Source organism: Procambarus clarkii, chromosome 60 (assembly GCF_040958095.1).
Source record: "Procambarus clarkii isolate CNS0578487 chromosome 60, FALCON_Pclarkii_2.0, whole genome shotgun sequence".
Classification (NCBI taxonomy): domain Eukaryota; kingdom Metazoa; phylum Arthropoda; class Malacostraca; order Decapoda; family Cambaridae; genus Procambarus; species Procambarus clarkii.
Genome location: NC_091209.1, coordinates 16,721,352 through 16,746,958, shown reverse-complemented (window position 1 = coordinate 16,746,958; position 25,607 = coordinate 16,721,352). Strand labels below are relative to the sequence as shown.

Here is a 25,607-nt window from a genome sequence, read left to right as displayed (position 1 = left end):
TTGGTGTCTTTGTTGAATTCTTTGGTTTTTATTTATCATCATGTCTCGGATCTCATCTGAGCTTCACTTCCCCTGACCTAATCTCACCTTCACCTTCATGAGGTTAGCTCATCTTTACTTAGCTGACAGACACCACCCTAATACAACCACCTTCTAAAATATAAACCTCTTAACACACGCCCCCCCTCTAACACAGGCACAGCCTAACACAGGCACCTAACACAAACACCTAACACAGGCACCTAACACAGACACCTAACACAGACACCTAACACAGACACCTAACATAGACACCTAACACAGATAGCTAACCATTAACAAGGATGTTAAAAGATGCAACACAAACTTTCTACCTGTATTAATGTATGACATGCATTGAACTTTCCCTGTGTGATGAAATGTATGAAACAGGTAGAGGCGGAGGAGGAGGAGGAGGAGGAGTATCAGGGTGAGGAAGAGGAAAGAAAGGAGAAGGAGGGAACGAGAGAACTAAACACAGAAATGGAAGATAAACATGATCAGGAGAGAAATAAAGAATGAACCAAGAGAGAGAGAGAGAGAGAGAGAGAGAGAGAGAGAGAGAGAGAGAGAGAGAGAGAGAGAGAGAGAGAGAGAGAGAGAGGTGTACTTGCAGAGTTAGGCTTTAGCTCCCAAATACGCTTTTCCAACAGTCAATTGGTTAACGTAATGAGTCTTCCTGCATTAAATCATCAACATCATCTCATATAAACCAGTTCCGTAAATTTACAACTCTTAAGAGCAAAAAATCTTTAACGTTGTCATCATGTCCCCTTTCACTAATCCTGGCATCATCGTAATAAAGTTACAGTTCTCTGAATTGTCAATGTAGTTCATTCTTCTCAATTCCGACCTGTCTAACTAAGCACCTCTTACACTTTTCCACACCAGGGCTGCATACTTGAGGATTGGTCTCACGTTTATTGAGAGCAGTATTCTGAGGGTTTTCTTGTGTTAGTTAAAGGTTCAACTAACTCTCTCTAGCTGACAATTGACATTTGTCATTTTTGTATATGCTGCTGACGTTATTCTGCTGATTAGCTCCATCCGGGGGGGGGGGGTAGACCCCCAAAATGTTGACCATCGTCTGCTGACCCCAGATGTTGACCCCAGTTGACCCCAGATGACCCCAGATGACCCCCCTAGTCTTCCACCAATGGACTCTTTATTTCCTCCATATTTGTGCAGGGTTCGTCTAAGTCTTTCTCCAAGCTATATATAATTACAATTTTCAGTGTTCAATTCTAGAAGACATTTAACAGACCATCTCTGATGCGGTTGTTGAGCTTCGGCTCTTTGGTCCCGCCTCTCGACTTTCAATCAACTTTTCTGATTTTTGAGCCTATTGGGCTCTTATCATATCTACATCTGAAACTGTGTATGGATTCTGCCTCCACCACATCACTACCCTGACACTGATAAAATTATTTAGAATGTCTAAAGATAATGTTTATTGATGTTTAATAATGTTTAATTCTTTCTATGGTGTGTGTGTGTGTGTGTGTGTGTGTACTCACCTAATTGTACTCACCTAATTGTGCTTGCGGGGGTTGAGCTCTGGCTCTTTGGTCCCGCCTCTCAACCGTCAATCAACTGGTGTACAGATTCCTGAGCCTATTGGGCTCTATCATATCTACATTTGAAACTGTGAATGGAGTCAGCCTCCACCACATCACTTCCTAATGCATTCCATTTGCTAACTACTCTGACACTGAAAAAGTTCTTTCTAACGTCTCTGTGGCTCATTTGGGTACTCAGCTTCCACCTGTGTCCCCTTGTTCGCGTCCCACCAGTGTTGAAAAGTTCGTCCTTGTTTACCCGGTCGATTCCCCTGAGGATTTTGTAGGTTGTGATCATGTCCCCCCTTACTCTTCTGTCTTCCAGTGTCGTGAGGTGCATTTCCCGCAGCCTTTCCTCATAACTCATGCCTCTTAGTTCTGGGACTAGTCTAGTAGCATACCTTTGGACTTTTTCCAGCTTCGTCTTGTGCTTGACAAGGTACGGGCTCCATGCTGGGGCCGCATACTCCAGGATTGGTCTTACATATGTGGTGTACAAGATTCTGAATGATTCCTTACACAGGTTCCTGAACGCCGTTCTGATGTTAGCCAGCCTCGCATATGCCGCAGACGTTATTCTCTTTATGTGGGCTTCAGGAGACAGGTTTGGTGTGATATCAACTCCTAGATCTTTCTCTCTGTCTGTTTCATTAAGTACTTCATCTCCTATTCTGTATCCTGTGCCTGGCCTCCTGTTTCCACTGCCTAGTTTCATTACTTTGCATTTACTCGGGTTGAACTTCAACAGCCATTTGTTGGACCATTCACTCAGTCTATCCAGGTCATCTTGTAGCCTCCTACTGTCATCCTCTGTTTCAATCCTCCTCATAATTTTTGCATCGTCGGCAAACATTGAGAGGAACGAATCTATACCCTCTGGGAGATCATTTACATATACCAGAAACAGTATAGGTCCAAGGACTGACCCCTGCGGGACTCCACTTGTGACGTCTCGCCAATCTGAGACCTCACCCCTCACACAGACTCGTTGTCTCCTGTTGCTTAGGTATTCCTCTATCCACCGGAGTACCTTCCCTCTCACTCCAGCCTGCATCTCCAACTTTCGCACTAGCCTCTTGTGTGGCACTGTATCAAAGGCTTTCTGACAATCCAAAAATATGCAGTCTGCCCACCCTTCTCTTTCTTGCCTTATTTTTGTTGCCTGGTCGTAGAATTCAAGTAACCCTGTGAGGCAGGACCTGCCATCCCTGAACCCATGTTGATGCTGTGTTACAAAGTTCCTTCGCTCCAGATGCTCCACTAGTTTTTTTCGCACAATCTTCTCCATCAGCTTGCATGGTATGCAGGTTAGGGACACTGGCCTGTAGTTCAGTGCCTCCTGTCTATCCCCTTTCTTGTATATCGGGACTACGTTAGCTGCTTTCCAAGTATCTGGCAGTTCCCCTGTTGCCAGTGATTTGTTATACACTATGGAGAGTGGTAGGCTCAGTTCTCTTGCTCCTTCCTTTAGAACCCAAGGGGAGATTCCATCTGGGCCTATAGCCTTCGTCACGTCCAACTCTAGTAAACACTTCCTTACTTCCCCACTGGTAATCTCAAACTCTTCCAGTGGTTCCTGGTTAGCTATTCCCTCACTTACCTCTGGAATTTCTCCTTGTTCTAAGGTGAAGACCTCCTGGAATTTCTTATTCAATTCCTCACACACTTCCTTGTCATTTGTAGTGAATCCTTCCGCCCCTATCCTTAATCTCATAACCTGTTCCTTTACTGTTGTTTTTCTCCTAATGTGGCTATGCAACAATTTAGGCTGAGTCTTTGCCTTGCTTGCGATGTCATTTTCGTATTGTCTTTCTGCCTCTCTTCTCATCCTGACATATTCATTCCTGGCATTCTGGTATCTTTCTCTGCTCTCCAGTGTCCTGTTATTCCTATAGTTTCTCCATGCCCTTTTACTTTGCTGCTTAGCTAGCCTACATCTTTGATTAAACCATGGGTTTCTCATCTTCATTTCTCTGTTTTCCTTTTGGACTGGGACAAACTTGTTTGCTGCGTCCTTGCACTTCTGCGTGATGTAATCCATCATATCTTGGGCCGTCTTTCCCCTGAGCTCTGTTTCCCATGCTATATCTGTTAGGAATTTTCTTATCCCCTCATAGTTTCCCTTTCGGTATGCTAACCTTTTGGTTTCGGTATCCCTCCTCGAGTTCAATAACCCTTCTTCAATCAAGTACTCAAACACCAGCACACTGTGGTCGCTCATTCCTACTGGGTCCTCAAAACCGATTTCTCTTATGTCGGAGTCGTTCAGAGTGAAGACTAGGTCGAGTCTCGCTGGTTCGTCATTGCCTCTCATCCTTGTGGGTTCTCCGACATGCTGCGTTAAAAAGTTGCTTGTCACCACCTCCAATAGTTTGGCTCTCCACGTATCCTCGCCTCCATGCGGTTCCTTGTTCTCCCAGTCAATCTTTCCGTGATTGAAGTCGCCCATGATGAGCAGGTGGGATCTATTTCTACAGGCAGCAGAGGCTGCCCTCTCAATTATAGTGTTAACTGCCTTGTTGTTGTTTTCATACTCTTGACTGGGTCTCCTGTCATTTGGTGGAGGGTTGTATATTACTGCTACTACTATTCTTGGTCCTCCCATTGTTATGGTGCCTGCTATGTAGTCTCTGAACTCCTCACAGCCCGGGATGGCCATCTCCTTAAAACTCCATTCCCTTCTCATGAGTAGGGCCACTCCGCCTCCTCCTCTACCTTCCCTCTCTTTCCTTATTACTGTATACTCCTGGGGAAACACGGCATTCGTTATGATTCCAGAGAGTTTTGTTTCAGTGAGTCCGATTACATCTGGGTTAACTTCTTGTGCTCTTTCCCTTAGTTCACTTGTCTTGCTTGTGATCCCATCTATGTTCGAGTACATCACCCTGAAACTGACTCTCTTCTGCTTCTTTTCTGGGGGGGACCTTTGGGATCTGGGGTGAGTGGGAGCTGGGGGGACCTGGCACGGGGGGATTGGTGGAGGAGGGAGGGCTTGGGGTGGTGGGGGAGAGGGGGAGGGTACAGGGGGTGGATAAGAGGGGGAGGGTACAGGGGGTGGATAAGAGGGGGAGGGTACAGGGGGTGGATAAGAGGGGGAGGGTACAGGGGGTGGGTAAGAGAGGGAGGGTTGGGGAAGCATGGGGGGGGGGAGAGGCTGTGGGGGATAGGGGAGATGGGGGGGCTTGGGGGGAGAGAAAAGGGTGGAGGGCTTGGGGGGCGTGGGGGAAAAGGGAGGGCTGAGGTGGGTGAGGAAGAGGGGAGGGTTTAGGGGAGTGGGGGAGAGGGGAAGACTTAGGTGGGGTGGGGGAGAGTGGGGGGCTTAGGGGGGAGGGGGAGAAGGGAGGGCATGGGGGTGGGAGAGACGGGAAGGCATGTGGGAGAAGGGAGGGCATGGGGGATGGGGGAGAAGGGAGGTCCTGGGGAGAGGGGTGAGGGGGAGAAGGGGGGTGAGTGGGGGGAGGGGGGTGGGTGGGGGGAGGGTGCCCTAGGTGGGTACTTAGTGGGGGGCTGACAGGGGTGTGTGTGTGTGTGTGTGTGTGTGTGTGTGTGTGTGTGTGTGTGTGTGTGTGTGTGTGTGTGTGTGTGTGTGTGTGTGTGTGTGTGTACTCACCTAATTGTGCTTGCGGGGGTTGAGCTCTGGCTCTTTGGTGTGTGTGTGTGTGTGTGTGTGTGTGTGTGTGTGTGTGTACAAAATTTAAAATGTCAATTTGATAAAAAAAATGGGGGAACAAAGTTATTGCATGCAGGTGAGTACATGTAGGTGATCACATCTAGAGCAGTACATCTAGGTGAGTACCCACACAGGAGAAAGTGACTGGGACAACTCCTTCATTGTTACGTGATGGGTCAAACATAGTGTGTTCTCTCTCTCTCTCTCTCTCTCTCTCTCTCTCTCTCTCTCTCTCTCTCTCTCTCTCTCTCTCTCTCTCTCTCTCTCTCTCTCTCTCTCTCTCTCTCTCTCTCTCTCTCTCTCTCTCTCTCTACTTCTACTTCTACATGTCTACTTCTACTCTGAAAGACGTAGTTCATTGTACATATTTATGCGTAAATTAGGTTAGGTGTTCAGGTTCTGTTGGCAATTATTTGTAGTTGTAATACGTGGGTGAAGCATTTACAACAACCTGTCCTCAGTCCAAGTCCATTCCATCCAGCGGTCGACCCCAAAGACGTACTCATCAATTTTAACATTCTATTCATTCAAAACATAACTTTTCTCAATATATTATTATATATTAGCATATTGTGCATATTTAGGCACTGGTTAGGTGTTTAGGTTCTGTTTGCGATTATTTGCATTTGTAGTACGTGGTTGAAGCATTTACAGCGTTGTGGTTCGAACAAAATCGTCAGTGAAGCACTTGTTCCGGAAGTGTTCGGACGACGTCAGTTGTGAGTCGTGCAGTCCGTCCTCCAAACAAAGATCCAAAAGTGATTCCATGCACCCGCCAAACCCCCTGTTTATGAATGAAAAGCGGTTTACACACGACTCACAACTGCTGAAGTTCGAACATATCCGGAACAAGTGCTTCACTGACGAATTTTGTTCGAATCACAACGCTATAAATGCTTCACCCACGTACTACAAATACAAATAATCGCCAACAGAACCTAAACACCTAACCTAACCTATCCTATGCCTATATATACACAATATGCTAATATGTTATAATATTAATTTATACTTGAGAAAATTCCTGTTTTGAATGAACAGCAAGTTAAAATTTATGAATGCGTCTGTGGGGTCGACCGCTGGATGTAATGGACTTGAGTCGAGGACGGGTTGGAGTCGTGTGTAAACCATTTTTCATTCATAAACAAGGCATTTGCGGTTGGATTAATGATCATTTGACCTTTGTTTATAAGGATGGGCTGTTCCCCCTGACAACTTTGGTCTTCAATCATTCAAGGACTGGCTGTGGGGTCTTTTTTTCGTGTATCTTAAACTGATATTTTCCCTCCCGAAGTTTGCACACGGCTGAATAGATAAACTTTGGCTTTGTAATTACCTTTTCAAAACAAGACACAAATTCTCACCATTCAAGTTTTACGCTGCATATATTTATATGCGACTCATAATCGTAATGTTAACGCTTGCATTAAAACGCTTGCATTAAAACGCTTGCATTAAAACTCTTGCATTAAAACTCTTGCATTAAAACTCTTGCATTAAAACTCTTGCATTAAAACTCTTGCATTAAAACGCTTGCATTAAAACTCTTGTATTAAAACTCTTGCATTAAAACGCTTACATTAAAACGTTTGCATTAAAACGCTTGCATTAAAACTCTTGCATTAAAACTCTTGCATTAAAACGCTTACATTAAAACGTTTGCATTAAAACGCTTGCATTAAAACTCTTGCATTAAAACGCTTACATTAAAACGTTTGCATCAAAACGCTTGCATTAAAACGTTAAACGTTTGCTCCCACGTTCCTTGTAGATACTTGTAAACATGAAATCAAAAGTGTTGGAATCTGATCAAAGCCGAAGTAAGGGAGGTAAGAAAGGCCTCAGGAACCCTAGAGGATTCAGTTGAATCCCAGGTTCCATTTCTGCTGACCATGTGGTGGTGTAGTGGTGTAAGGCGTGTGCTTGGGAGTACCCGGAGCATAGGTTCGAATCCTTCTCAGGGCTCCTACTGATTTTCACATTGATGTGTCACGTTAATGGGTTTTCTTTGTATGTATGGAAGGTGGCTATGTGTATGTGTCTCCAGGAAGGTCTGGAGACACGTACAGTATGTGTCGGTACGTTTGACTGTCTCAAGGTAAGTCAGTTAATTGCTTTAGGTAAGTCAGTTTACATCTTCAGGTAAGTCAGAGGATGCAGAGCGACTGTCATTTATTGTTAGGGATCCAAGAACTGGAACTCATTCTCATAAACACATCTAGGTGAGTACACACACACACACACACACACACACACACACACACACACACACACACACACACACACACACACACACACACACACACACACACACACAACGGTTAGTTAACGGATGGAATGCATTAGGCAGTGATGTGGTGGAGGCAGACTCCATACACAGTTTTAAATGTAGATATGATAGAGCCCAGTAGGCTCAGGAATCTGTACACCAGTTGATTGACAGTTGAGAGGCGGGACCAAAGAGCCAAAGCTCAACCCCCGCAAGCACAAATAGGTGAGTACAAATAGGTGAGTACACACACACACACACACACACACACACACACACACACACACACTTTCACCTGGTCTCGGGACCTAACTCCTCTATCCCAGTCTCAAGGTCTGGATAGCCTATCCTCACCTCACCTTAACCCACACTACCTTAATCCAATTCAACTCTCTTCATCCCAACCTATTCTATGCTGCTATATAGCTTGTACCTTTAATTCAATCTATTCTGTTGCATGCTGCTATATAGATTCCACTCCAGTCTACGAGTTAAGAACACAATTTTCCCTTCCTAAGCCATTCGCCTCTAAACCTCCATTCAGCATGGAGCTCGCAACGTGAAGACTTCGCTTATCTTTATCGCTTAGCATCGACTCCTAAACAGCTGTTTGACTCATAACTAGCTAAAATACGACGCGGGAAATGTGCAAATCTGGTGATAAAAACCTGCATTAGCATATTGCGTAGGTGTTACGTTCCCGTGTTCGTCTGCTCACGTGTTGGCTGATGACTCCTGCTGGTGTTGGGGGCAGGTGTTTACATCCAGGCGTACAAGAACGCGCCCTGGGGTCGACTCCGCTGTTTTTGTCCATGCTGGATTTCAGGAACTATATTATTTCCCGCCAAAAGAATTGTTTACATTATTTCCCGCCAAAAGATTTGTTTACATTATTTCCCGCCAAAAGAATGGTTTATATTATTTCCCGCCAAAAGAATTGTTTATATTATTTCCCGCCAAAAAGAATGGTTTATATTATTTCCCGCCAAAAGAATTGTTTATATTTCCAGCAAAGGAATGGATTATATTATTCCCTCCAGTAGAAGAAATTTTATTATTTCCCTCTTCCTTCCCCCAAATGAAACAGACAGGAAAGCAGTTCAGAAGAAAACAATTCTTACTTTTCCTCTTCCTCTTCCCTCTTTTCATTTTGTTTTTGTTTGCCGGGATATTCCAGCGTGAGTCCTAAGGCTCTGGGGCTAGATTCACGAAGCAGTTACGCAAGCACTTACGAACGTGTTCAACTTTCCTCAATCTTTGACGGCTTTGGTTACATTTATTAAACGGTTTACAAGCAGGAAAACTTGTCAATCAACTGTTGTTATTGTTATAAACAGCCTCCTGGTGCTTCAGATCTCATTAACTGTTTAATAATAGTAAACAAAGCCGCCAAAGATTGAGAAAAGATGAACAGGTTCGTAAGTGCTTGCGTAACTGCTTCGAGAATCTGGCCCCTGGTTGGCCCACTAAGTGTTACTAATTTCAGTCTTACTTTAAGCGATGGATGAGTATTTACAACTCATATATTCACCAATTTAAGATTATGTTCCATGTGTTTATGGATGATGAGGCGATGGATGAGTATTTATAACTCATATATTCACCAATTTAAGACTATGTTCCATGTGTCCAACAACTTCTTTTACGCTGTTGACATTTTTTGAAATCTTACTATTAGTTCGTAACTGCACTATGTTAGATAATGTTCCAGTGAGCTGTAGGGCATTTCTCCACAATGTTGACATTTCCTCTCATCTGCGCTGGACTCTGTGATATGAAAATTGTCTGCATTCCTCCTCTTAGTTGCAAGTTTTGCAACTTCATCTGCACTGTCATTCCCTGGTGTTCCTACATGACTTGGCACCCGAGTTGATAAGTATCTGACGACCTTGACGTTTGAGTGTTTACATTAATGTCACAACATATGTTGTCAGATGGATGCTGTCCTCAACCCTCTTTATTTATTGTTGTCATTCAATTCATACTTACAGTGACACCACCTCCATGCCATCTGGCTATGACACTTTGGGAGCCGGACGCCCCATGACATCAGGCACCACACGGACATCACGTGCATCAACTCATCACGTACATCAACTCATCACGTGCAGGTGAGTGAAATGAGGCAACCTCTTCACCAACACAAAACATTCATGTATTCATTGTTTATTATTTTATATCCAAAAGGCAATATTACACCCAATAATCGCCACAGGTGTGAAATGACAGGTGTGGCGTTGAGGTGGACCTCCCAGAGCAGGTGTAGGGTGTTAAGTGAACCTTCCAGAGTAGGTATGTGGGGGTTATGTCGCCCTCCCAAAGCAGGTGTGGAGGTTGGGTAACCTCTCAAAGCAGATGAAAAGGATAGGTGAATCTTCCATAGCACAGGTGGGGATTTAGTTGAACCAGAGCAGGTGTAGCGGTTAGATAAACCTCCCAGAGCAGGTGTAGGGGTTAACTGAACCTCCCAGAGCAGGTGTAAGGGTTAACTGATCCTCCCAGAGCAGGTGTAAGGGTTAACTGATCCTCCCAGAGCAGGTGTAAGGGTTAACTGAACCTCCCAGAGCAGGTGTAGGGATTAACTGATCCTCCCAGAGCAGGTGTAAGGGTTAACTGAACCTTCCAGAGCAGGTGTAAGAGTTAACTGAACCTCCCAGAGCAGGTGTACGAGTTAACTGAACCTCCCAGAGCAGGTGTAAGGGTTAACTGAACCTCCCAGAGCAGGTGTAAGAGTTAACTGAACCTCCCAGAACAGGTGTTTGGGGTCAAGCTACCTTCCCAGAAGGGGTGGGGGGTTAGGTGTCAATGATTGCAGTATCAGTGGAGGTTGTATAAGTGAAGATGATGCAAGATATTACAGACAATAAAGTGGCAACGTGAATCAGGGGGAGGGAAAAATATTGAAATAAATTTAAAGATATTACCGAACAGAGAAAGGAGAAAGAGAAGCCACTCACGGGACAGCCAACACTGGAGCCCCCCAGACGAGAGAGGAAGACGATGGGCCTTCCTTCCTCGCCTGGGGATTCCACCTGGGAGAAGTCAAACAATACACGAAGGACTAGGAATTCTACTGGCAGGACCGAAAGGGTCGCGCAAGAAGAACCTCTTTACGGCTCTTCGGGAATCTTGCCGAACTCTGCGTTTGAAGACTCGTAGATGGTCGCGGCCTGGTCGCACGGGAAGGCTTCTTCAGGCAGGGTACAAGTGAGGTATTCCTGGCTGAAAATCGTCAGGTTCCCGCACAGGAAGGAGAACTGGTCTACTCTCACCACCGTCAGTCCTTCTTCGTCATATACGGGGTCGCACACGTGGAAGATTCTGCAGCCGCTGGCCACGTCGGCGTAGTAGCCGTAGGCGCGGTTGGCGCAGTCGAAGACTTTGTTTGGTTCCCCGCCCAGGACTTCGATGTAGCCGTCCGGGAGCAGGTATGGCGACCTGGCTGTGGTCGCCACCACCAGGCACACTACAGCTGCGACCACCTTCATGATGCTGGTGTGTATCTGAGGAGGGGAGGAGGCTGCTGTTACTTATCTCTCTCTCTCTCTCTCTCTCTCTCTCTCTCTCTCTCTCTCTCTCTCTCTCTCTCACTCTCACTCTCACTCTCACTCTCTCTCTCTCTCTCTCTCTCTCTCTCTCTCTCTCTCTCTCTCACTCTCACTCTCTCTCTCTCTCTCTCTCTCTCTCTCTCTCTCTCTCTCTCTCTCTCTCATGGACGTATAATAGAAGGGTGTCAGCTTGTTCGTATAAGGGTTGGGTTGTATGTAGGGAAGATATATATATATATATATATATATATATATATATATATATATATATATATATATATATATATGTGTGTGTGTGTGTGTGTGATTAAATGCATGTGAAACTTGTTACTTGTCTCAGTGTTTACTAGAGTAGAACATGATACTTAATCCGACGGACCGAAACGTCGGCGGACCTTCAGTCTCAAATGTGTGGGATCGGCGTCAACTATTGATCCATGTTGCTATGACTCCTCGTCTACCTGTAGAACTGGTGAGGATATCATAGTTAACTAGATCAATAGCTACAGGAAAGGAACATATTATAAAATAAGCACTATAAAGCCCAACACGTCCCCAAACCCAAGCGAAGAAATTGCCAGGTATGAGGAGTGTATACATGGTCGCTGATCTTAGCTCTTGGTTCACTTTCTAGTTTCCACCTGTCGGGGGATGGGAACCTCGTAGGACTCTGGGGGGGGGGTAGGCCTGTCCCCAGGATGCAGCCCACAACAGCCGTCTCACTCTCGTGCCTACTAACTGCTAGGTAAACTGTAGCATCACAAGTTTCAGCCCCGCTCCTGTGCCTGGTAAGTCCATCACGGGCTCGCTATAGCCCGTGCTACTTGGAACTTTTAGTTCCCAGTAGCTGAATCTTAAACAACAACAACAACAACAACAACATGTAGCATCAGTGGAAAGCAAACGTGCCCAACCGTCTCCGCGGTAATGGAACCCGGGATCGTTAGTTCTTCAACCAGGTCACTAAGCTTCATTGTAAAATTATGATATTTGTATAAGAATATGATGTATTATGAGAATATGATGTATTATGACCGGAACAATATATCAAACATTTCTAGTACAAATTTTATCGGAATGCTACAAAAAAATGGCGGCTTGTCTGATATTCTAGAAGCGTCTTTTACCTAGCAGTCGCTATAATGTGTCAGCCAGTGAGAGGAGAGAACACGCAGGCCAACGTCAGGACACAGTGTAGGCGTGTACTCCTTCACAAGGGGCAAGATTCGCGAAAGCACTTACGCAAACACTTACGAACCTGTACATCTTTTCTCAATCTTTGGCGGCTTTGTTTACAATTATTAAACAGTTAATGAGCTCCGAAGCACCAGGAAGCTGTTTATAACAACAACAACAGTTGATTGGCAAGTTTTCATGCTTGTAAACTGTTTAATAAATGTAACCAAAGCCGTCAAAGATCGAGAAAAGATGTACACGTTCGTAAGTAATTTCGTGAATCTGGCCCCAGGTCACGTTCACAAGTCATAATAGCGAGAGAGGTGAGTGTGTGCGTCTTACCTTCAGGATACCAGAGGGTGCACTGAGGCGCCCAGCGGCACCATTGGCTTATATACGAGGCAAAAGGGTAAGGAAACCGCCTATCAGCTGGACAAGGGCCGGCACCGCCTCCGAAACCTCTGGCTCTTGCTTCCTTTCCAATTAAATCTAATTTCATTGCAAAATCAGCCAGGTAATATATACATCTAAATTCATCGTTTCCATGGATACATTATGATACAAAAATCAATTTGATTTGAGTGGATTTTATACAAGAATTAATTTGGTTAACCGATGCGCTAGTCGAAGCCGCAGACGCAACCGAGGATTGAAATGAAAATTTGAAAGTAAATGGCAGTCGGGAAGCGCAAATGGACAATCGTCAGCCAAGGTGAGTGAGGCGGTTATTCCATTACCTTCTGTCCTGGGGCGGCGTCGTAACTACTTGTGCTTAATTTGACTGTAAGCACGAGCCTTACAAGACGAGGTGGAGGTCAAGTGGCTCCCCAGTTGGTGAGGTAACTGGCCTAACTTGGCACGATACTTCGTGGAAGAGAAACCTAACCTAACTTGAGACGATACGTCATTGGAGACGAACTTGACCCAACTGGGGAGAATACTTTGTTGTAGAGAAACTTGGCCTAACTTTGAAGAATACTAAGTTAGAGAGGAACCTTACCTAAATTGAAAGAATAATTCGTCTGAGAGAAACTTGACATAACTTGGGACACGATATCAAGTAACGTAATAGACGTAAAATCTAGCGTAGGTTAGACATATATATATATATATATATATATATATATATATATATATATATATATATATATATATATATATATATATATGTCGTACCTAGTAGCCAGAACTCACTTTTTGGCCTACTATGCATGGCCCGATTTGCCTAATAAGCCAAATTTTCCTGAATTAATATATTTTTTCTAATTTTTTTCTTATGAAATGATAAAGCTACCCATTTCATTATGTATGAGGTCAATTTTTTTTTATTGGAGTTAAAATTAACGTAGATATATGACCGAACCTAACCAACCCTACCTAACCTAACCTAACCTATGTTTGTAGGTTAGGTTTGGTTAGGTAGCCGAAAAAGTTTGGTTAGGTTAGGTTAGGTAGGTTAGGTAGTCGAAAAACAATTAATTCATGAAAACTTGGCTTATTAGGCAAATCGGGCCTTGCATAGTAGGCTGAGAAGTGCGTTCTGGCTACTAGGTACGACATATATATATATATATATATATATATATATATATATATATATATATATATATATATATATATATATATATATATATATATATATATATATATATATATATATATATATATATATATATATATATATATATATATATGCATGAATTCGGGTTTATGTAAGTATGAACTGCCTCGTATGGACCAATAGGAACGCCCTCATATGGACCAATAGGAACTGCTTCGTATGGACCAATAGGAACTCCCTCGTATGGACCAATAGGAACTCCCTCGTATGGACCAATAGGAACTCCCTCGTATGGACCAATAGGAACTGCCTCGTATGGACCAATAGGAACTCCCTCGTATGGACCAATAGGAACTCCCTCGTATGGACCAATAGGAACTGCCTCGTATGGACCAATAGGAACTCCCTCGTATGGACCAATAGGAACTCCCTCGTATGGACCAATAGGAACTCCCTCGTATGGACCAATAGGAACTCCCTCGTATGGACCAATAGGTTTCTATGTTGTTTTCTTCATTCATATATTATGTGTTCTATCGTGTCTCTGTAGACAATAACCTACAAAGGCAATATTTACCCCACACCTTGTAGAGAAGGTGACAATGTCCTCTTTTTCCCAGACAAGATCAAGAAGGCTAACAGATATGGTCTAAGGATAGGTATCCTTCCAGATAGGATCAGAGTCGTGAGGATAGATATCCTTCCCATCCAGATAGGGTCAGAGTCGTGACGATAGATATCCTTCCCATCCAGATAGGATCAGAGTCGTGAGGATAGATATCCTTCCCATCCAGACAGGATCAGAGTCGTGAGGATAGATATCCTTCCCATCCAGATAGGATCAGAGTCGTGAGGATAGGTATCCTTCCCATCCAGATAGGATCAGAGTCGTGAGGATAGATATCCTTCCCATCCAGACAGGATCAGAGTCGTGAGGATAGATATCCTTCCCAACCAGATAGGATCAGAGTCTTAAGATAACGTATCGTCTCCTTTTAGACAAGACACGAGTCCCTATACAAGGTAGCAAGCACAGTAAGGACTGCAGCTCTGAACAAACAACACTGTGTCTACTCAGGATTTTCTTGTATTGTCTTAAGACAACTTTCAGAATCCTCCTTGGTGACACGAGCTCTCTCAGCATATATTTATACTCGTTGCTTGTTTGTCTGAGATCTTGCATGGCGGCTCAAGATATATACAAACTCCTGTTAACATTTCTTCTAAATCTCAAAATAACAAAAAATCATGAACAAAATAACAAAAAATCATGAACAAAATAACGTGGTAAATAACATTACAAGAACAGTGAGGCCAGCGGATGTCACACCTACACCTTCTTAAACACAATATTTAATAAGTGAGAAAATATTGCAGTCTTACATTGGGATCGAACGGTCAGAAGAAAATGTATATATGTTGGTTAGCATTGTAAATGTGTGGCCACGTCTGTGGTAGAAAATAATAATAATAAAAATAAAAAAATCCACAGGTAAATAAAATTATTATAGAGTATCGGTTTATTAATGCATTATAATCTATCTGTACATAATTTCCTTTCCACACATATAAGTTCAATTGTTCACATGATCAAGTTTTATGTAGTAATATATGTATATGCTATATATAACAGGGTTCGATTTAATAAACATTGTAGTAGGGCGCTGACCGACTCCCTACTGCTGCTGCTGGTGGGGGGGGGGAGGGGTAGGCCACAGTCGCTGTTCAAGGTTGAACAACGACCCGTTGAACACCTCTTGGGCTGAACTTCTGTTGGAGAGCTTCAACGGGAGTCATTCACCGAACACATGACCTAAACGTCGTTAAGAATCATCAAGAGAACTTAGATGCTTTTGGAACCAGTCTTTCCCTCAATGGCATTTGTCTGTTGGTTGTTTTATGGTGAGGAGGCTAAATCAGGTAGTGTTGAGGAGGCGAGTCTGTCTGTGTCACAGTAGTAGCACTTGGAAGGGACACGAGGACAAGGAGCTGGGATCTGGGGACAAGGAGCTGGGATCTGGGGACAAGGAGCTGGGATCTGAGGACAAGGAGCTGGGATCTGAGGACAAGGAGCTGGGATCTGAGGACAAGGAGCTGGGATCTGAGGACAAGGAGCTGGGATCTGAGGACAAGGAGCTGGGATCTGAGGACAAGGAGCTGGGATCTGGGGACAAGGAGCTGGGATCTGGGGACAAGGAGCTGGGATCTGGGGACAAGGAGAAGGTGCCCTTCGCTTCCATTACCGGAGATCGAACCCCGACCCTGAAATATACAAGGGGCGGCGATCAACCGACTAGTCCAGACGGATGGGTTAAAAGACCCCAAATGAACAGTCCAGCAAATGCTAAGCTTATACAGGTCAAGCTGGTCATACTGACTTGACCCAAATATGAAGTAAGAGATGGACATTGTATATGATTTGTGCGCACACGCGCGCGCGCACACACACACAGACACACACAGACACACACAGACACACACAGTGAGAAGGTGGTGGAGGCCAAGACCGTCAGTAGTTTCAAAGCGTTATATGACAAAGAGTGCTGGGAAGACGGGACACCACGAGCGTAGCTCTCATCCTGTAACTACACTTAGGTAATTACACACACACACACACACACACACACACACACACACACACACACACACACACACACACACACACACACACACACACACACACACTAATGCAAACACTCTTAGGGCCAAAGAGTCTATGTATATATATATATATATATATATATATATATATATATATATATATATATATATATATATATATATATATATATATATATATATATATATATATATATATATTCCTTCTCTCTCTTAACAACAAGACCCGCCATCTTCTCCTGTCCTTCCTTTCACTTTATCCCTCCACCTCCAAGTGTCTCATTATTACTTTCATTAACCAGTGACAGACGACCATTTGTGTGACTGTAGACTCACCATCATGTTATTATCTTGACCCCACGAGCCCCGGTGGTGGTGGTGGACTCACCTAGTTGTGCTTGCGGGGGTTGAGCACTAGCTCTTTTATTCCCGTCTCTCAACTGTCAATCAACTGTTGTACAGATTCCTGAGTCTACTGGGCTCTATCGTATCTACATTTGAAACTGTGTATGGAGTCAGCCTCCACCACATCACTGCCTAGTGCATTCTATTTTCTAACTTCTCTGACAGTGAAAAAGTTCTTTCTAACGTCCCTGTGGCTCATTTGGGTACTCAGTTTCCACCTGTGTTCCCTTGTTCGCGTACCACCCGTGTTAAACTGTTTATCCTTGTCTACCCTGTCAATTCCTCTGAGAATTTTGTGAGTAGTGATCATGTCTCCCCTTACTCTTCTGTCTTCCAGCGACGTGAATAGTGTGTGGATTGGTGATTGTGGTAATGGGATCGGATGGTGTTGATAGTGTGGGATAGCGATGGTGGTAGAGAATGTGGTAATGGGCTGGAATGATGGTGGTGGTAGGGGTTGGTAATAATTGTGGTAGTGTGATCTGTGTGATTGTAGTAGAGATTAGTGTTAGTGGGATCTGGTGGTGGTGGTGGTGATAGTAGTGGTCTGATGGTGGTAGTGGGGGATGGTGGTGGTGGTGGTAGTGGTGGTAATGACAGTGGTGGCACTGGTGACAGCATTGGCAGCTGTATAATATAAATGTTAGTGGCAAGTGTGGTGGTAGTGGTGATGCTGGTAGCTGTGGTGACAATGATAGTGGTAGTAAAGGGGGATAAATGACTAGTAGTGCTTGTGCTGGTAGTCAATAGACTTAATGGGGGTCAACAAGGAGGGGGGGGACAGGCTTAGGTCTATTATACAGAAATATACAATGCCTGTATGATTTTAATTTGATCTGGTTTCAAGTACTGGCTAGAAAGGATTGACTGGGTGCCAGACCTTAACTGTCCGCCCGTGTTCAATTGCTTGAACACCAATTACTGCTGACTGGTATAAAACCTAATGATATTGTACCATTAGGTACAACTAATGGGTATAATAAGACACTTCCCATCCCATAAAGTATGGGAAGGGAACGTCCACCCACTAGAAACATCCTATCCTCTCCCCCCTATCCCCATTTCTCCTGCTTCTCCTCCCCCATCCCACAACTCCCCCTCCACCACCATCCCATTCTCAAGGCCAAGTTACCAGTCCCCCAACAAACAGGTTTGCCAATAAGTGCTTGTGACCTGCAGGAGAGGATCCTTCTGTAGAGGTATTCACGCCACTGTTTCGTGCCTCTCTGTTTCTCTATTGTTAGTATTATTATTATTGTTGGCGTCGTTGTTAATAATTTGGTAATTGTTATTAAATATTTATTTTTATTGTTTTCTGCTGTGATAAATATGTGTGTTTATGGTATCATTTTGAATGAATGAGTGCGTGTGTGTGTGTGTGTGTGTGTGTGTGTGTGTGTGTGTGTGTGTGTGTGTGTGTGTGTGTGTGTGTGTGTGTGTGTGTGTGTGTGTGTGTGTACTCACCTAGTTGTGCTTGCGGGGGTTGAGCTCTGGCTCTTTGGTCCTGCCTCTCAACTGTCAATCAACTGGTGTACAGATTCCTGAGCCTATTGGGCTCTGTCATATCTACATTTGAAACTGTCTATGGCGTCAGCCTCCACCACATCACTTCCTAGTGCATTCCTAGTGCAGTATCATATCATCATATTGTGTGTGTGTGTGTGTGTGTGTGTGTGTGTGTGTGTGTGTGAGGAAGAAGAGGTCATTCTAACCATGAACTGCTGACCCTATTTGACCTTTCACTTTCTGAGTTGTTGACCACCGTCTCGAATGTCTAGAATAGTCTAGCCTATTTTATTCTCCCCTATTTGTGCCTCAGAGGTCGAGTTTCTGCTCTTGGGCTCGGCCTTTTTCATCTATTCTTTAGTGCCATGTATCGTTCACCAAACTAGGGCCCCCCCCCACCCATTTCTGGGTCGTGGGGGGTCGCCACCCCCTATTGGGTCGTGGAGTAATGATTCGCCCGACATTTTGGGTCAAAACAACATGAAAAATTCCGATCAGTACCGAAAGAACAAATCCTGTTAATAACACATTAGTAATTATAACATTTGAACAAAATTATAGACTATGAAAGACAAAAACAAAGAGATATTAAACAGCCCAATAGTAATAATGAGTAATTTTGTCGGGGACAGGAAGCCTGTGTGTACATATGTATACCTTAGGCTTTTATCGAGCCTGGTACAAGCCTAAAGTATACAGATATGTAAATATGTAACTACTGACACTCCTGGGGATGCAACCCCACAACAGCTGCCTTGCTCCCAGGTACCTATTTACTGCTAGGTGTGAGTAGGTGCATTAGGTGAAAAAAAGGAAATATTCCCAACTATTTCTGTCTCGCCCGTGATTCGAACTCTGGATTCCCAATTGAGCGTTGAAGAACGAATCCAACTGAACTACTGAGACCCTTATACAGTAACCTGAGAAATATCATTAACTTTTCAGATGACTCGATAGAATAACAATGATTTTGGATTCACTGCAGCATGACAATAGCGTATAATGGCAGTGAAGTCAGTTTAGTTAACAAAGGTGAGAGGTTAGGAGTAGCTGGGAGGGGGGGGGGGGGGTTTGCTGAGTGCAGCTCGGAGTATTTGGGGATGCTGAGTATAGCTAGGGGTATCTGTGGGTTCCTGTGTTTAGGTAGCTAGGAGTATCTGGGGGTCCTGGGTGTAGCTAGGAGTATCTAGGGGTCCTGGGTGTAGCTAGGAGTATCTAGGGGTCCTGGGTGTAGCTAGGAGTATCTAGGGGTCCTGGGTGTAGCTAGGAGTATCTAGGGGTCCTGGGTGTAGCTAGGAGTATTTAGGGGTCCTGGGTGTAGCTAGGAGTATTTAGGGGTCCTGGGTGTAGCTAGGAGTATCTGGGGGTCCTGGGTGTAGCTAGGAGTATCAAGGGGTCCTGGGTGTAGCTAGGAGTATCTAGGGGTCCTGGGTGTAGCTAGGAGTATCTAGGGGTCCTGGGTGTAGCTAGGAGTATCTAGGGGTCCTGGGTGTAGCTAGGAGTATTTAGGGGTCCTGGGTGTAGCTAGGAGTATCTGGGGGTCCTGGGTGTAGCTAGGAGTATCTAGGGGTCCTGGGTGTAGCTAGGAGTATCTAGGGGTCCTGGGTGTAGCTAGGAGTATCTGGGGGTCCTGGGTGTAGCTAGGAGTATCTGGGGGTCCTGGGTGTAGCTAGGAGTATCTGGGGGTCCTGGGTGTAGCTAGGAGTATTTAGGGGTCCTGGGTGTAGCTAGGAGTATCTGGGGGTCCTGGGTGTAGCTAGGAGTATCTAGGGGTCCTGGGTGTAGCTAGGAGTATCTAGGGGTCCTGGGTGTAGCTAGGAGTATTTAGGGGTCCTGGGTGTAGCTAGGAGTATCTAGGGGTCCTGGGTGTAGCTAGGAGTATCTAGGGGTCCTGGGTGTAGCTAGGAGTATCTAGGGGTCCTGGGTGTAGCTAGGAGTATCTAGGGGTCCTGGGTGTAGCTAGGAGTATCTAGGGGTCCTGGGTGTAGCTAGGAGTATCTAGGGGTCCTGGGTGTAGCTAGGAGTATCTAGGGGTCCTGGGTGTAGCTAGGAGTATCTAGGGGTCCTGGGTGTAGCTAGGAGTATCTAGGGGTCCTGGGTGTAGCTAGGAGTATCTAGGGGTCCTGGGTGTAGCTAGGAGTATCTAGGGGTCCTGGGTGTAGCTAGGAGTATCTAGGGGTCCTGGGTGTAGCTAGGAGTATCTGGGGGTCCTGGGTGTAGCTAGGAGTATCTAGGGGTCCTGGGTGTAGCTAGGAGTATCTAGGGGTCCTGGGTGTAGCTAGGAGTATCTGGGGGTCCTGGGTGTAGCTAGGAGTATCTAGGGGTCCTGGGTGTAGCTAGGAGTATCTAGGGGTCCTGGGTGTAGCTAGGAGTATCTAGGGGTCCTGGGTGTAGCTAGGAGTATCTAGGGGTCCTGGGTGTAGCTAGGAGTATCTAGGGGTCCTGGGTGTAGCTAGGAGTATCTGGGGGTCCTGGGTGTAGCTAGGAGTATCTAGGGGTCCTGGGTGTAGCTAGGAGTATCTAGGGGTCCTGGGTGTAGCTAGGAGTATCTAGGGGTCCTGGGTGTAGCTAGGAGTATCTGGGGGTCCTGGGTGTAGCTAGGAGTATCTAGGGGTCCTGGGTGTAGCTAGGAGTATCTAGGGGTCCTGGGTGTAGCTAGGAGTATTTAGGGGTCCTGGGTGTAGCTAGGAGTATCTAGGGGTCCTGGGTGTAGCTAGGAGTATCTAGGGGTCCTGGGTGTAGCTAGGAGTATCTAGGGGTCCTGGGTGTAGCTAGGAGTATCTAGGGGTCCTGGGTGTAGCTAGGAGTATCTAGGGGTCCTGGGTGTAGCTAGGAGTATCTAGGGGTCCTGGGTGTAGCTAGGAGTATCTAGGGGTCCTGGGTGTAGCTAGGAGTATCTAGGGGTCCTGGGTGTAGCTAGGAGTATCTAGGGGTCCTGGGTGTAGCTAGGAGTATCTAGGGGTCCTGGGTGTAACTAGGAGTATCTAGGGGTCCTGGGTGTAGCTAGGAGTATCTAGGGGTCCTGGGTGTAACTAGGAGTATCTAGGGGTCCTGGGTGTAGCTAGGAGTATCTAGGGGTCCTGGGTGTAGCTAGGAGTATCTAGGGGTCCTGGGTGTAGCTAGGAGTATCTAGGGGTCCTGGGTGTAGCTAGGAGTATCTAGGGGTCCTGGGTGTAGCTAGGAGTATCTGGGAGTATCTCCATTAACCACCATGGAACCAGTCTTAAGGAGATGCTTTAATAAAAAGCAGTAAACAAAAAGACATTGAAAATCTATCGATATAATAGTTGTTTATTTACATAGCGTCGAGAGCTACTCGAGGAATATATTTTAAATAATAGAATATTTAAAAGATTGAACTCAGTGGCCCCGAGTGCCTCCTCCTCCTCCTCCTCCTGACGGATATGTATCTCTGGACCATGTATACTTCATTCATGGTGAGTAATACATACAATATGTGTAAGTATTGATAATGACTCGGACTGTCGAAGTGTATCGACTGTATGTTCGAGAGTAATGAACCAGCGTACGATGTTCCAGTCTTCTTGTTGGACGCATCGGCTCTCTAATTTGGCGGGCGGTACCGTAGCCTTGAGTGACTGGTGGGTCGTCGTTGTCGTGGTGCTCGTGGTGGTAGTCGTCGGTGTGTCCTTGGTGGTCGTGGTGGCTGTGGTGATGCTGGTAGTGCTGCTGCTGGTGGTAGTGGTGTTGACAGTTGAATTACAGATCGATAAATTGGTGGTTGCCAAAGTCGATGCCGCAGTGGGTGCTGCAGGTGGGACTCGTACAGATGACAGCCACCACGAGTGAAGTAACGGGACCCACTGCGTCTCTGGCCAGTCCTGCCGTCCAGTCCTCAAGGACTCGAGGACCATGCTGCTGGGGCCTTCAACAGGAGGACAGAGGTCCTTGGGAAGTCACCTCACTGAGGGAGGAGGGATATATAAGGTGGCAGGACACTGAGCTTCATCACAACACGCCAACACCACCACCACCAGCCTCCGCTGCGTGAGTACAGTCCCTCTACTCTCCCTGGCCCACTACTCTCCCTGGCTCACTACTCTCCCTGGCCCACTACTCTCCCTGGCCCACTACTCTCCCTGGCCCACTACTCTCCCTGGCCCACTACTCTCCCTGGCTCACTACTCTCCCTGGCCCACTACTCTCCCTGGCCCACTACTCTCCCTGGCCCACTACTCTCCCTGGCTCACTACTCTCCCTGGCTCACTACTCTCCCTGGCCCACTACTCTCCCTGGCCCACTACTCTCCCTGGCCCACTACTCTCCCTGGCCCACTACTCTCCCTGGCCCACTACTCTCCCTGGCTCACTACTCTCCCTGGCTCACTACTCTCCCTGGTGTAACGGGGGGTGGGGGAAATAGCTCTATCCTGTCCATTATTCCACCCCCCAGTTAACTAACGAGGCCGGGGGAAACAGCTCTCTCTAGTCCGTTATCCCGTCCCCAGTTAGCTAACTATTCTAGAGCACCTCCAGAGTTCCTAAGGCAACCTCTCTCGTTCAACACCTTGTAACCTAGGTATTTGACTACCTAGGTGCTAAGACTACAAGGCGCCGTCACTTGATCAGCTACCCGAAACTCTAGAGAGAACTCTAGAATACTGAATCATTGCCACAAACGTATAAGAGAAAACGAAAGGAAAGAAATGAATAGTGAAGTAATTAGTGAGGGTTTGGGGTGAGAGGGAGAGAGGTGGGAGGAGCGAGGATGGTCATTAGTTGAAAGTGAGAGTTTAGAGAAGGGTGGAGGGAGAGGTGTAGATAGGTAGATGTAGAAGAGTAGATAGTAGAAGTAGAAGAGTAGATAGTAGAAGACGAAATGCTGCCACCATCCATTCATGATCATTACATACAAGACAAGGAATGGAACTTGCCTGTATCACAAAATTCTCAAAAGATGTTATCATGAGTTCATTATTAGTATGTTCCCTCTGTACCATGTATCAACTCCAAACATGTACTCGTTAATATCATGAAACCAGTAACCACAGAGACTTTCTCACCTCAACTCAAATCTCTAGGGAACAAAGTTAAACACAATTTAAATAATAAATTCATAATTATATTTCCCATGAAGTATCATAATTTAGCAATTCAATTAAAATGTTCCAGTTTAATATGCAAAGTGAGTCATCATCCAAGAATTCGAGAACCCTACAACTTGACTGCCCCTGATCATCACACAGCATATGTAAACACGACCAAATCACCTTAATGTTCACTCACCGAGGACTGAGTCTAAGTTGAATAGAGAGGGGGGGGGTCTGTAGCTTGACAGAGACTGTCTCGCCCCTGCCGGCCGACAGCCTCCCTGCTAGGGACGTCTTCTCTGCTCTGCTGGCTCGTCTGCTCTGTTGTCTTAATGCTACAATGCTCTATGCTCCCTCAGTATATATTGGGGACCCTAGAACTAACTCCGCCCACAAGTAGATAGCCTCCGGCACTACCAAGCCACTCCTTAAACGTCGGCATGTTTGAAGGCTACCAGGCTCCAACTAAGAGATTATCAGAAGCAAGGTGAAATTCGCATGATCTGACCTCAGGTCACTTGAGGTCATTAACGCTTAGAGGTGTGAGATCTCAGGCAGACAACTGGCGCCTCTCAGATCCTTGTCTGTGACTCATGTACTCTATGTATGTATTAAACTAAACCAAACACTTTACAGTGTTACACTGGCCCACTACTCTCCCTGGCCCACTACTCTCCCTGGCCCACAACTCTCCCTGGCCCACTACTCTCCCTGGCCCACTACTCTCCCTGGCTCACTACTCTCCCTGGCCCACTACTCTCCCTGGCTCACTACTCTCCCTGGCCCACTACTCTCCCTGGCACACTACTCTCCCTGGCCCACTACTCTCCCTGGCCCACCACTCTCCCTGGCCCACTACTCTCCCTGGCCCACTACTCTCCCTTTACTAAACTAAGAACAGGACTCCACAAATTAGTGTCGAGTACTCTCAGTCTCTACTATCTGAGGTAAACAGACTCCCGCAGCATCTTGGTGATGTTCAGTCATCTCCAGATATTTTCCCACGACAGTCTTGACGTTGTCTTGTAAACGTGACTTATAATCTTCTCCTCTCATCATCTTGATCCATGGACTTGAAATTTTGTAAGTCTTATTGTAAAAAAAAGTCTATTTGGAGCCTCTGTTATATATTTTGGTTATTATTATTGAGAAAATTAGTAGGAGACATGGGAAGGATTCGAACCTATGCTCGAATCCTCATCACGGCTCCTTCGGATTTTCTCATTAGTATTATTAGTATTATTATATAATTATTATTATTACTCATATTGCTGAACATACACACAACATATTAAGGTGGGAATGTCCTCCTGCAGCCTGCAGAAGACCTTGAGAGAGCGCCCCTCCCCGCCAACATGTGCCGCACGGCAGCCCTGCTCCTGAGCCTGGCCGCGGTAACGCTGGCTCGCTATGCCTGGCGGTTCCCCGTCGACTACGAACTAACACTCTCCCAACCCCTCACCACCTCCTTCAGCTGCGACGGCCGCCCCTACGGCTACTACGCCGACGTCGACAACAACTGCGAGATCTACCACGTCTGCGTGCCTGTCTACGGCTACTTCGGGGCCCCCGTGCACACCTTCCAGTACTCCTTCATCTGTGGGAACCAGACGACGTTCAGTCAGAAGACCCTCAACTGCGACTTCGCAGACGAGGCCTTCCCTTGCGACCAGTCTCCGTCGCTCTACGCTGAAATCCCGCTACACGACGTTGACGCTGACCCAGACGCCATCTTACCCTCGTAGCAACCTCGTGTCCTTATCCCAAGACTTTTATGAGGTCTCGGACTCTTGTAAGAGGTCTCAGACTCATGTAAGAGGTTTCAGACTCATGTAAGAGGTCTCAGACTCTTGTAAGAGGTCTCAGACTCTCGTAAAAGTCTGAGTCTACTCAATGGGATGCAATTATACTGACTTTCATCCCCATTGCATTATCATACTACAGGACTAAAGTATACTTTCAGTGAATATACACCTAGAAGCTATAGGTATATCTCTTGGTGTGTATATCCTGCCAATATAATTCAGTCATAGATATGTGTGTGTCCATCCTACGCTCGAAACAATCCAAGGCTCCCACGTCTATTATGATACCCGGTAATGTGTTTCGTAAACCTACAACAGTGTTCCCTTTGTGTAAATATTTATTTTAAAAATATTCGACACAAGTTCTGCTGCAGCTTATAATAATTGTGACTCGAGGTTGAATAAATGATCACTGTTCCTT

General features: G+C 45.6%; 2 protein-coding genes across 3 annotated transcripts in view; one reads left to right on the top strand and one right to left on the bottom strand.

Annotated features, from left to right (window-relative positions):
* The window catches only part of LOC123766965 (uncharacterized), a 29,375-nt gene extending 3,768 nt beyond the window's left edge, over positions 1 to 25,607 (top strand). The window contains exons 2-3 of one of the 2 annotated variants that reach the window (XM_069307608.1): positions 9,508 to 9,627; positions 24,698 to 25,607. In XM_069307608.1, coding sequence (XP_069163709.1) covers positions 24,737 to 25,126 — 390 coding nt within the window. In that variant the 5' untranslated portion in view covers positions 9,508 to 9,627; positions 24,698 to 24,736 and the 3' untranslated portion in view covers positions 25,127 to 25,607. Of the gene's footprint in view, positions 1 to 9,507; positions 9,628 to 22,249; positions 22,340 to 24,697 lie in introns of those variants that run through there. The other variant, XM_045756450.2, reaches the window with a different exon arrangement.
* Positions 9,667 to 12,602, bottom strand: LOC123766964 (U-scoloptoxin(01)-Er1a). Its single transcript, XM_045756449.2, has 2 exons — positions 12,583 to 12,602; positions 9,667 to 11,019 (listed from the first exon to the last, which is right to left on the bottom strand). Exon 2 carries the CDS (start codon positions 11,002 to 11,004, stop codon positions 10,627 to 10,629), a length of 378 nt encoding a protein of 125 aa, XP_045612405.2. The 5' UTR covers positions 11,005 to 11,019; positions 12,583 to 12,602; the 3' UTR covers positions 9,667 to 10,626.

Coding starts and splice junctions, on each gene's coding strand:
- LOC123766964 (XM_045756449.2), bottom strand. CDS start 11,004: ATGAAGGTGGTCGCAGCTGTAGTGTGCCTGGTGGTGGCGACCACAGCC.